General features: G+C 39.7%; 1 protein-coding gene across 2 annotated transcripts; it reads right to left on the bottom strand.

Moving 5' to 3' along the window:
* Positions 1 to 33: 33 nt before the first annotated feature.
* bokb (BCL2 family apoptosis regulator BOK b) lies at positions 34 to 11,153 on the bottom strand. Of its 2 annotated transcripts, none has more exons than XM_040021751.1 (5): positions 10,831 to 11,153; positions 10,100 to 10,414; positions 9,121 to 9,249; positions 2,855 to 3,018; positions 34 to 1,061 (listed from the first exon to the last, which is right to left on the bottom strand). In XM_040021751.1, exons 2-5 carry the CDS (start codon positions 10,320 to 10,322, stop codon positions 936 to 938), a joined length of 642 nt encoding a protein of 213 aa, XP_039877685.1. In that variant the 5' UTR covers positions 10,323 to 10,414; positions 10,831 to 11,153; the 3' UTR covers positions 34 to 935. The 2 variants fall into 2 exon arrangements, with proteins under 2 accessions (XP_039877685.1, XP_039877686.1); XM_040021752.1 differs by lacking the exon at positions 10,831 to 11,153 and adding an exon at positions 10,578 to 10,797.
* Positions 11,154 to 13,195: the final 2,042 nt, after the last annotated feature.

Raw genomic sequence — 13,195 nt, 5'->3', positions numbered from 1 at the left:
AGCCTGTTATAACAAAAGCATCACAAAAGTCCCGTCTGTGAAGGTTGAAGTTTATTATAGGTTTCATAAAAACTTTTAGACACATTTATAAGTTCACACTTAAAGTGACACCCATCACACACAATCATCCTAAACAGCTGCTGTAGTGGCGTCCTCATACTGCAGTGGTTTGAAATACAAGTCATTAAATAAAAAAATAAAATCATAAATAGACTATTTACAGATCTAAAAGGAAATCAGTGTCCACAAAAATATGCACATTCAGTATATATATATTACCATTCCTCGAGTTCTTTGGCCAAAAATGAGCGCAATGAGATCCAACGTTTCTCTTCGTTATTTTTAAATGGATCATATTTGTAAAGAGACTCTTTGTGCTTTGGTGAAGTACAATAGAGTTACTCCATGAAGTGTAAACAGTTGAATCCACCTGACATTACTCTTGAGGCGTGAACTCACTTTTTCCAGACTCAAACCTCACAACAGGACCCAGCCAGCTGAGCGTCAGTTTCATCACAAACAGTTTTCGCCTCTTTAAGTGTGAATATTCTGAGAAACACCACATTAAAACGTCTGAGTGTTTGTCTCTGGAGTATGAACAGCCTCACGTTACAACACTGGAGAAGCCTTGCTTACTACACCGGTTAAAGCAGTAAGATAATACATAGAGGCGGAGTGATATGCCCTTAAATGTCACGGTGACTACTCTTTGGATGAAGGGTAACCACTTCACGGGCTCGGCCGACACTAAGAGAACACAAACATTTGTTGGTCAAACATTTGCTGATGGCCATACACAGCAACTGAAATCTACCGGCAGGCTCAATCCCCATCAATCACAGCGACCCTCTCCACTCCAGCTTTTTATTGACAAGTCTGAGATTTTAATCCCACACATGACACCCCCACCGTCCCACCTCCCACGCGCTGTTCGTTCACGGCTCCTTCATGATGTAGACATACATCGTGGTGAGGAAGCACTTGAGGGACTCAAAGGCAGAGGACAGCCAGTTTTCTTCAGGGGAAAAATCCTTTTTCACCACACATTTTGTGATCTCCACCTTAACAAAATGAGATAAAAGGGATATTTAAAAACAAACAAACAAACTTGTTAAATTTCTTGAAGTATAAATATTAAAAGGGAAACTTTGTGCTTCCATTTATTTTCTGATATATAAAAAATTTTACACATACACTTTCAGAATGCACTGCAGCAATGGTGGACACTCATATTGAACAGGAGGTGTTTGTGCAAGTAATTCCTATGAGCCAAAAAGCATCAGATGCTTTGCACACTCCATTTCAGATGAGGGTTTTTTTTTTTCCCTACTCTTGAATCTGTATGATGTCACTGATAGCAGACTTTTGCATCAGCTCTGGCTAGTCACAATTGGGAACAGCCAATCATAAGAAAGGAAGAGAATTAGATAGCCGGCGAACTGAGGAGCTACTACGAGGACTGATCTAAGGTCAGTAAGGATTATTTTTGAACTGTGAATCATGCAAAACTACCCTGGTACAGTCCACGAATAGACATAGGAGCTGGAAAAGAGCAGACTAGATGCATTTTAGTGAAGAACAGAGTTTTTTAGCACTTAAAAATCACACTTAATGTGTGATTAAATTGCAGTTATTGGAATTACCTTTAAAATCATAAACAATGCTGCGCCGTGCTACCTCATTGAACTCCTTAGTCCATATACCCCTAGGAGAGCTCTAAGATCATCAGGACAATTACTCTTAGTGCAGCCTAGATCCCGGCTAAAGACCAGAGGTGACCGTGCTTTTGCCCTGGCAGCCCCGAGCCTCTGGAACAATCTTCCTGCTGCTATCCGCGCCTCTGATTCCATCTATTCATTTAAATCTCAGTTAAAAACTGTTTGACCGAGCGTTTTCAGTTAGTTAGTGCACATTCCCTATATTTTACCCTTATGTTATTTATCTTCTACTAATGTTCCACTGTATAAAAACTCCCACCTTATATTTATGAATATTCAGTAATTTTATCTTCTAAACTATGCTCCAATGTTTTATTTCTTATTTTGCCTGTACTTTTTTTTTGGGGGGGGGGGGGGGGGGGGGTGTCAGGGTGTACTCTCTTAGAGCCTTTTATCTTTTATCTTATGTTTTAACCTTGTTGTGAAGCACTTTGGTGTACCTTCGGTTTTAAATGTACTATATAAATAAAGTTGTATTGTATTGTTACAAATAAAATTAACTGTTTAAATGAAATTTCATATTTTATTTTCCCCAGTATGTGAGGATCTCAGTATTTTAATTCTAGTCTATAGATGTCACTAGTATTACAGTTTTTGTTTTCTACCTGAATTTGTGAGTCTGAAAGAAAGAAGTTGTAAAATTAATGTTACTGAGGAAATCAAATGAGTTAAATGTCATAATGCCATTTTACTAGTGGCATTTCTTATTGCAATCTGTTGTCTCTTTTGTCAGTCCACTAAAAGTAAAAATACTGTCTGACTCGAAAGATCTACAGACACACATACACTAAAGTAAAATAAAACAGAGTTTGAATATTATTTAAATCAAGCATGAGAATGATCCACTTTACAGCAGAAACTTTTCATCAAATCATCCAGCAGGAAGCCAGAGTAAGCAAATAACATCCCCGTATCTCAGACTGCTGAAAGACGACTGAAAGCTGACCGAGCTTCATGCACAATCAGCATGTTTGTCATGCACAAAGCAGTGCATCAAATTCAAATCCCCCCAACCCCCACCCTACCCCCGCGCACACACACAAAAACCAAGCAAATGCAAATCGCTGTTGTATCTCAAATGTCAACTTTTTATGCATTTCATGTTTGCCCAAAATTTTGCTGAGGCAGAAACTTACCCATCCTCCCCGTCGCTTCAGCCAGGGAACCAGGAATTTGCGGACAAACTGTCCCAGACTGTCCACTAAGATGTGCACTGTAGCCGGATGGCCTTGTCTGACACAATCCACTGCCAGGGCTCCAGCTACCGCAAACATGGACACCACCTTACCCCATGTTATGCCTACAGGAAAAAACAGACACCAGTGGATTATGTTTAATTATTCTATATCTGTGTATCTGTGCTTCCACAGTTCAAGCTGATCTGGATTTTGTTTATCTGCAGCCACCGAAAATCAAACTGCCATCTTTACCCCACTATAAACATCCCCTCCCACACAAAGCAACACCCATCGCTTTCCAGCCTCATATTCTGTGACCTGACAGGAAGCACAGAGGGCAGTTGGTGCACCTTGTAAATATGAAAGTCAACAAACTGGTGTTAATGCTATCGATAAAGCCACGCCAGGCTGTAAAATAAACAGGTTTAGACTGCACTGCCACTGACGCAGTTTCAGATACGGGAAGGTCAACAGGTTCAAAACTGAACTGTGAATGGAGCAGAAGCAGCGGAGCTGAAAAAGACCAAGTATTTGTCCCGTTACCCAAGAGGCACCGACCTCAAAACAGTCCAATATGATAAATGACGGCATCCGGCCACTCCAGGCAAAGTTTCCAGTGCAACGAGGGATTGTTATAACGAACGTCATTGATGCAGTGCAGGGCTTAATGGCATTGGCCCCCTTTAGCCCTGCTTGCATTGTCATGGTTGCTCCTTAGAGCTGAGCCACAGCCTCTGAGTGTGGCTATTAAAGGATAGAGCTTAAATGAGATAACTGTCCGTGGAAGCTGTCAGAGCACGTCATGTCTCCCTCCCTACTGAGAAGCGGGCCAAGAATAGAGACAAGATTGCCGGGGATAAAGCTGGAGGAGAGGAGGGCGGAAAGAGAAAGAACAGAAGTGGGAGGCAGGTGAAGATGGATGGAGGAGAGATGAGCCGTGTTGATTTTACTGAAGGCGACCACAGAACAGATGACTGTTTCCAAAGGAAGATATGTAGATATGATCCACAGATGCCATATAAATGTCATTCCTTTATGTCCACCACAAAGTAATGACTAACTAAAAGCTTAAAGGGTGGTTTTAAAACAATCTCGAGACTGCAGGAAAAACACACATGCCTTTTTTTTTCTTTATTTATAGTCAAGTTCCAACCCGTCCCAGAGGGCTGGGGCTGCCTGGGTTCACCAGTTTGTTGTTCTTGAGGAGGAATCCCACGCCGTTTCTAAAAACGATACCCTCGTGACGTCAAAAAGAGCAGACATTTATCCAGAACACAAGCATGAAAATGTCAGTAACCAAGTCTGTGTTTGATCTTTCCTGGTCCCGCGTCAAAGTTTTACCAGACTCTCTAATCTATTCCCGAGGTGCATACAGAGGACATAAAGTCACTCTTTATTTGGATCCTTCAAAATGTCTTTCCTTCTTTGGACGGTTTACAAAACACATCTGTTGTCAAGACAACTTTAAATAAAAAAAAAAAAATAAAAAAAAAAATAAAAAGGCACAAGACCAGCATGATCGACTTCAACCAAATAGACTCAACTAGAATTTAACCGACAGGCTTTTTGACACATTTGTTCTGCAATGTTGTCACTAAATTAGCACAAAATCACTCCTAGCCAGGAATAACAGGAAGAACCACTTAGGCTGTTTATCCAGAGGTAACAACCGTGAATCAAGTAAGAAATTCCACATTCAAGCCAGAGCCAGCTGCTGTTGTCCTAAGCCATCTTCTCATTGGTTTTAATCTAATGAACCACAGGAATAGCTGACCATATGTTTTTATTAAATAAACAAGTACATCAGAAAGGGACAGCTGAGGCAGAGCAGTTTGGTGACAACCTTGGACACATGCAGAGGAAGGATAGTGGATATACTGGGCAAAGGGTGTTGAACATGGAGCTGCCAGGCAGGAGGAAAAGGGCAAGACCGCAGAGAAGTTTCACGGATGGCACAGTGTTATTTATATGACTTAATATGGGAGAGGCTGTGACAGAGGAGGATGCTAGGGATAGGGTGAGATGGAGATGACCTGCTGTGGAGCCTCCACAGGAAGAGCAAGAAGAAGAATATGAAGAAGAAGAGGTGCAAGGAAGAAGATGTTGCTAAGCTACATCAGCATAGATTGAGACAGGATGACATTTAGCAGAGGAAGCAGAGGATGTTTATCTGTTCCCAGCTCATTAACGTTGAGTCTTTGTTAGTTATTCCAAAGTTCACTTTAAAAAAAAAAACTCGGAGTAAATAAACAAATTAAAATAACAAAAAAACCGAAAATATTTTCACCTATTGGCCAACTTATTTTAAAACTTCTGGCTGGTATCTCCTTACCTCAGTCAATGCACTCTGGACTTATAACATTTATTCCTAAAACTGGGAAAGACCCTTTAGACCCAAGTGGTTAACGCCCCATATCTTTGCTTAATTCTGACCAAAAAAAATCTTGGCAAAGGTCTTAGCGGGTTGATTAAAAGTAGTAATGGCGAAAATAATACATGCAGACCAATCTGGTTTTGTTCCAAACCGCTATGGTTCAGATAATATTAGGCGGCTGGTTAATTTGCAAAATTATGTTTATGATTCAGTATATCCAACAGTGGCCCTATCGCTGGATGCTGCAAAAGCTTTTGATTGTGTTGAGTGGGATTATCTGTTTAAGACATTAGAAAAGTTTGGTTTTGATGACAATTTTATTAGGTTGATAAAGATATTATATGATTCGCCTTCAGCGCGAGTATTGACGAATGGGCTCATATCAGATCTATTTCTTTTACAGAGATCCACAAGACAGGGCTGTCCCCTTAGCCCCGGGCTTTTTGTTATTGCTATAGAGCCTTTGGCACAAAAACAGAGAAATAATGTAAATATATTTGGAATTTTGATGGATAATAATCAACATAAGCTTCTATTATATGCAGATGATATGTAGTTACTTATGGCACAGCCTGGGAAGTCTATTCCAGTCCTATTAGAATGTATAGAAAGCTTTACGCTGCTTTCAGGGTATCACGTCAACTGGGATAAATCAGAGGCAATGCCTATGTCAGGACACTGCCCTCATACTTTATTTAAACAGTGGGAGTTTCGGTGGTCCGTGAATGGTTTGAGGTATTTGGGGATACAAATTACCTTGGATTACACTAAGATGGTTCGACCAAATATGGAGCCAATGTTTGAAAGAATAAAAATGGAATTTGGTAGATGGCCCAGGCGTACGTCTCACAATATGGGGTAAAATGAGCTGTATTAAGATGATGACTGCACCCATGATCTTTTATATTTTATCCAATATTCCATTACACATTCCAGATAAGTATTTCAAAGATCTAGACTTTTTGATCCAGCAGTTTCTTTGGGGTAGCTCACCACATCGTTTAAGTATTAAGAAACTTCAAGCGAGTGCAAAACAAGGAGGTTTTTCATTGCCTAATTTCGAATGGTATTATTGGGTGATGAATGTGAAACAACTTAGAGCTTGGTTACCTACTGCACCAGTTAAACCCACTTGGTCTCATATAGAGACAGAAGTTAATGGCGGTATTTCTCCTTGGAGGGAGCTGTTTGATACCAGTCATAAACTTACCCATCCTATAATTGCAAATGCGAAGACATTGTGGTGTAAATTACATAGGCCGGGTCGCTGGGACTTTATTAAATCTCCTTCGGCAACCTTATGGAGTAATAAAAGAATTTTAATTGAAGGGACATCGGTTGACTGGTTACAGTGGCGTAAGGCAGGCATCATTTATGTATCAGATTTATTTGACTGTGGGACCAAATGTTTTTTAAGCTTTGATAAAATTGTGGAGTTATATAAGTTGCAGCGTAATCAATTCTGAAGATAAGCTCAAATACATAGTTCATTATCGAAGTGGCTGGGAACCCCCTTGAGTTGTCCTGTGGGCAGCCCTGTGGAAGTCGTGCTCTCAAGATCACCCTTGGGTAAAGGTATCACTTCTAAGATTTATCATTTATTGCAAGAACGGTCAGCTGACCCGCTCCTTAAAGTTAAGGGCTACTGGGCCCAGGACATGGCATTGGACATATCTTCAGTTGAACGGGATTCATGTTTTCAAAATGTTAATACTATGTATAAAGAAACAGGCAGTAGATTTATTCAACTTAAGATAATCCATAGGTGGCATTGAACACCGCAACAATTGTATAAATGGAACCTGGCCCCTACGGACGAATGTTGGAGATGTGATGGTCAAAACGCTTCGATTTTACATATCTTATGGAGCTGTTCGCCACTTCGGGATTGGTGGGAAAACATAATGGAGGTAATTTTCAGTGTTTTGAAAAGGAGATTTGGTATCTCACCAAAACTGTCCATACTTGGTATAACCACAGAACTTTCTGATGGAGATTTTTCCAGTTATACAAAAAGATGGGTTATTCAGGCTCTTACTACGACCAAACAGGTCCTGCTAAGACATTGACGGAAAAAGAACCCCCCTCCCTATGAAGAGTGGCTAATGACAATGGCTAAGTTGGCATCTTAAGAAAAAGTGACTTATGGTTTATTAGATAAATTGCATCAATATGATTGTATTTGGTCCATCTTCACAAGCTGGCTTTCTGTAACTTGAAGAACAGAGGAGTAATGACAGAGTGGTGGTGTGGGGATTGGTGTGCGAAGAAAGAATAGGATAACTTCCCTTTGTTTTTGTTTTTTGTTTGTTTTTTGTTGTTGTTTTTCTGTTTGTTTTTGTTGTTCTTTTTTAAATTATTTATTTATGCATTTAAGTTCTGCTATTGAAGTTTAAAATGAAATAAATAAAAATTGTTGATGATAAAAAAAAAAAAAATTATGGCTGGTATCATCCCAGAACTCCACTGGTGTAGCCTGCAAATTTTTACATAAGGGTATTAAAGTAAGGCTGTGTCTATGTTAGACTGGATGTAATAATAATAATAATAATAATAATAATAATAATAACAACAACAACAACAACCAGATGAATTATTTGCCAAAAACAACACCTGAACTATGTGAGGACACAATTACAAGATTTACTCCGAGTTTAAAAAAAAAAAAAAAAAAAAAAAAAAAAAAAAAAAAAAAAATCACACCACCAAAGAGCACAGCTGGAGATCGTGATTTTCTTTGTGCACAACAGCAGTTGCTTCTGTATCAGTGCAAAATTTAAGAACAAAAAAAAAAAAAAAATCAAGAAAATGCAGACAAAATTAAGCATCAGAATTATGTTACATATCTTATAATTGGCTAAATGATTCTTCTTTCAGCTTTAGCCTTATTTGGAAGAGTTCACCACAGCGGACAGATCAGCACACCTACATCTACACTCGATAACTATCCTGAAGGAACTCACCCAGGGATTTGTGTCTCCTAGATTTTGAACCGTCTTCGTTAGCACACTATGGAGTTAGCAGCTAGCTTTCTTAGACTAACAGTGACTACAATTCAACCTCATACAGCCATCCGGCCTTCATTCTATTTTCTTAAATGCCCATCCAACCAGACTCGAGCCTGTCCCGGCTGACAGCGGGCGAGAAGCAAGCTACCCCTAACGTAACATACACATTTTAGGGTTACAGAAAGAAACCAGAAGCAACATGGAGGAAAACTCAAAGATAACCTAAGAACATTTAGGCTCAGGAAGGTCAAAACTCAGAAAAGCCAAAAACCAACTAGAGAATCCAAAATTTTTTCTTAGGCAACACCATTATCCCCTGCCGCTCTGCATTAATTTTCCTTCCTGTGCATCGTTTTGAGAGGCCCAAGATTGGACATGCTGGCTTACACTTTAACACTATGCTACATTAAGCCATCCATCCATTTTCTACTGCTTATCCAGTTCAGGTTACACCCTGTGCAGGTCGCCAATCTGTCACAGGACTACTCTATATTAATTAAAGAAAAATGTTTGAGTTCTCTTAGCAAGACACGACAACGCTACCAAGAAGCCCTTTTATGTTCAGCATCCACATCCCAAACTTGGGCTCAATTTAGTAAACTAATGTCTAAACATAGAAACTTGGATGTAGGACTAATTATGTGTTTCAGATGGAGTCTCACTCCACCTACATCTGATTCGCACCCACTCGCTCTGAGCCGAATGAGCCTGGTGAAAGCTGCAGAGGTTCACAGTCAGTGCCTCCATAAGTAGTCAGCAGTGAAGGTCACTTCCTGTGCTCTTTTAATTTCTACTGCGATGCATCATCATCATCAACACTGAGCTTCATAACAGCCTTGTACCTGCTGAGAAAATCTCTGTTGCTACACCGATGAAGGCATCCGAAACCATGTTCTCCATGGCAACAGAAATGTTGAGCTGCCGCGCCACGTTCCTGTACAAACTGGGCTGTATACACTCCAGCTCATCGCCTAGGTAACAGAGGGAGAGCAGAAACAAAAAAAAAAAAAAAGGAGAAAAGTCTGTTAGGAAGCGAATCTGAGCGAAGGAGATTAAAAACAGGTGAACGTGTACCACGTCACACATTTTAACCTGCTTGAATATTGAATTCAAACATTTCACGTGACAAGAGTTCCCTCAGATACCCGTGTGCTGAGAAAAGATAGATGTGCAGAGGAGGGCTGGACCGCTGCTGCCTGGTTTTGGTTCAAGCTGTTCTCACACATGCAGATATAATCCTCGACTCATCATTTGGTCTGAGCTCATCAGAGCTTCAAACGCTCAGTACAGGCTGTATAGACATGTGGAGTATAAGCCTAATGTGTTGCTTTAATATATTGCAAATGTAGCAAATACTCCAGACACAGGATCATAATGTAGGTGATCAGCAAATTCAGTCTCTAATCATTCACAATTTTCTGGTTTCTTTACCATTCTCTGAAAGCAGGTGTAAATTCAATACAGCCGTTGCTACTTTCTGACATTTTATGGGCCAAACAAATAATCAATTAGTTGAGCAGCTAATCGGCAGATCGTGAAAATGGATTGCATGTTAGATTGCAAATGCATGAAATGTAATGTCAATCATTTCTGAGATGCTTAAACACAACATTTCCTTTCATTTTAAGTATGGTTGTTGGACAAGAAGAAGAAAAAACATCCCAAAGATACCCATTATCCTATTTTTTATCCTATTTTTTTATGTCATGCTATTTTCATGACAGCACTAATAATGAAGCAATCAGTTCAAAAACTGGCAAATTCCAACAAGGCAATCATGGTTCAGAGGTCATCGATAAGGTGGCATTTATGGAAACTTACCAAGACAGAGAAGCACCATAGACACTTCAGCCAGCGCTGCGTTTGGGGGAGAAAAATTGAGTTCAGTTTTAGACCATCCCAACCCGTTTTGGTTGAGCCTCGACAAGATGTAGTCTCTGCACAGCGCCTTAGACTGGGTCACCAGCTCCTTCTCGGTCAGTGATCGGTCAAACACATCCAGGACCTCTGCAGCAAACACTGAAGACCTGCGCAGGACCTCCATGTCCTCATGCAGGGTGAGGGGGATCTGTAAGTCAGAGAGCCTCTGACCTCTTTCAATCAGCTCAGAGTTCAGTGGTGAAGATAATATGGCAGCTGTGAGGAATAGGAGTAGATGAAAAGAGGTCAGATAAGAGGAAAACGAAGCAGGTGATTAAAAATCCCTGCTGCTACTACACACTTTTTTTTTTTTAATTCACAAGAATGGTGGGTGAGTGTATAAAGATATTTGGATTCTAAAACGGGAGCAGAAACTTACATAAGAATATGATGGAGGCGTTATTGTTGTGAGTCACATGGTGGGATAGTCAACTTATTGCTACACTTCTTGGATTATGCAACAACAAACGGCGATACCACAAAATGACTGAGGAAATATTTTGTTTCCCAGTCTCAATATAACACACACACGCACGCACAAACCCATCGAGCTTTTTTCACTGCAGTCACAACTTAACCCTAATTTTAAATCCCTGAACCGCTTTAACACGCGAGAAAAAGACCACGCTTACCATCAGCATATCCACATGATGACAAACACCCGCGCCTGATGTCGCAAACGCGATTTATCCGATTTATTAATTAGTAGACGTTTCAGAGCGACTCTCTGAGGTCTTTCAATAAAACTGGACTGTCAGAGCAAGCGCATAAAAACTCCTCCACTGTGCAGACAAACCGGCCCAGACAATCAAGCAAACAACGGGCGAAGTTCTGCTCTCATTTCCACGCAGCGGATAGTGGGTCCACTTGCTTCTCCGAGACGCACCGACGGAGGGGAGGGAGGGAGGCGGGTGGAGGACGCCTACCTGTTGTTCCACCTTGCCATTGGCGCGCGGTGGGTGTGCTCGTTTCAGAGCCGGGAAAAGCCCGGATAAGGAGTTTGACAGCCGCCGCCTCCCTCCCACCACAAGCAGCTTCTCACCCCGGCGGACAGAGGGAGACAATTCAACTGTAACTACTTTCATTCACAAATCTGAGGGGCGATTAGCTCGGCTTTAATAGAATAGCCAGTTCGTTTGAATTTCTTCAAATATTCAGCCTTCAACACACTGATGCAAATCACCATTATGCTGTGATTTGAGCACAGGTGTGACTCAGGAGACGATCACCTGCCAAAGTTTATGTAACTGTTCCTGAAGCCAGAATTGTGCCACTGTCAATCCCCTGCAGAGCTCCTTCACGCCGCTAGATGTCCCGCTCTGCTCGTGGGTGTTGTTTGGTAATATCTATGTAGATTTACTGCATTGCATCCTGATCTTTTTATTTATTTATCTATCTAAGATAATGAGATAAGATAGGATAACTCTTTATTGTCATTTCACTGTCATACTTAGTACAAATACAAAGAAATATTTGCTACAGTCATGGAACACAAAAGAAAAAAACTCTTAATGTCTTTATATTTTCTGTCATCTATTCAGTCAAAGAAGACCAGATATTTTTTGTTGTTGTTGTTTTCTGCTGTGTGTGTGGATGTACTTGTTTAAACATCTTTTTGAGGACCAAAAATTAGTATCCCATTATACTTGTGGGGACAACAGTCACTTCTGGGGACAAAATGCCGGTACTCACAAATTTGAAAGCATTTTTGAGGCTCAAAAATTGTTTTTTTAGGGTTAGGGTTACAATTGGGTTATGGTCAGGGTAAAGGTTAGGGTTAGGTATTCATTTCTGATGGTTGCGGTTTTGGTAAGGGGCTAAGGAAAGCAATGTCCTCACTAAGATATGAAAATGTGTGTGTGTGGCTTTTATTATTTAGTTTGTTTGGCTTTTTAGAAAACAAGTGCTCTAAGTAGGAATAAATATTACAATGTAAACTATATGAAAAATAACAGGTGAAAGGCATTGGTTAAATGTAAGTTTTTTTATTTGAAAAGACTGTAAAAACATTTTTTTAAAGTATATAAAATTACATATTTTGTTGTTTCATTTCAAACAGTCATCCTCAAAAAAGAGAAAAGAAAAACTGTTATTTGCTACTTTGCTTTTAAATTGCACGCGTGTTTTAAATCATAAAAACTAATCCAAAGGAATTTTTTGAGCTGGCTTCATTAATTTCCCTGCAGTGTTGCTGTTTCTCCTGTTTCTCCTGTTTCTCCTGTGTTTTGAAGACCTGAGCCATTTATCCTCTTAAAATATCCACAACTGAGAATTACATAAAAGCAAAACAACAATTTGTGCAAACACGGATTCAAACAATGTGGACACAGGAACTCAAGAGAAAACTGGATTTTAAGTGTAGCAAACTGAAACTGTTAAAAAAAAAAAAAAAGTTGTAAAAAAACAAATACAAAAATTCAGTATTGTGATAAATGTTAGTGTGAAGATGCTCTGGTTATAAAAGGTTAAACTATAGCTGGATGTGAAACTATGAACGGTCTCTTGTATCCTTGCTTTTTCTCTTTTATCATGATTCTATATTTCAATCGGTTAAAGATGTAATTTTCCTTACATGTTGATTTTTTTGTATAAGTGTAGGTGTTAAATAAGCTGTAGTTTTAACCTACATCCTTTCACATTTCCTTTTTCTTTTAATCCTTATAAATGAACCGAATAAAGATAAAGATTTTATTATTTTTTATTGTAAGCTAAATGCACAGAAAGATGATTTGCAAAGTCAAATCTCAGCAGAGGATTGCAAATGAGCTCCTGCTCAAACAAGGACACCATGCCTCAGATGATCACACTACACATGCTTAATGTTTATGTAACATCTGCCAAGTTAAACTCTGACAGTATAAATATTCCAGACATGAGGACTAAATGCTCAGAGGCTAAAGGAACACTGTGTCACTGTGTTTGTCTAGACAGAAAGATTAGAGAAAGACCTCGGAGTGAAATAAAATCCCACGAGAACCAAAGTGATACAAAAAATAA

Source organism: Simochromis diagramma, unplaced genomic scaffold (assembly GCF_900408965.1).
Source record: "Simochromis diagramma unplaced genomic scaffold, fSimDia1.1 OVJJ01000205.1, whole genome shotgun sequence".
NCBI classification, from domain to species: Eukaryota; Metazoa; Chordata; class Actinopteri; order Cichliformes; family Cichlidae; genus Simochromis; species Simochromis diagramma.
The sequence above is the reverse complement of the archived record's forward strand: the minus strand, read 5'-3'. Positions and strand labels throughout refer to the sequence as shown.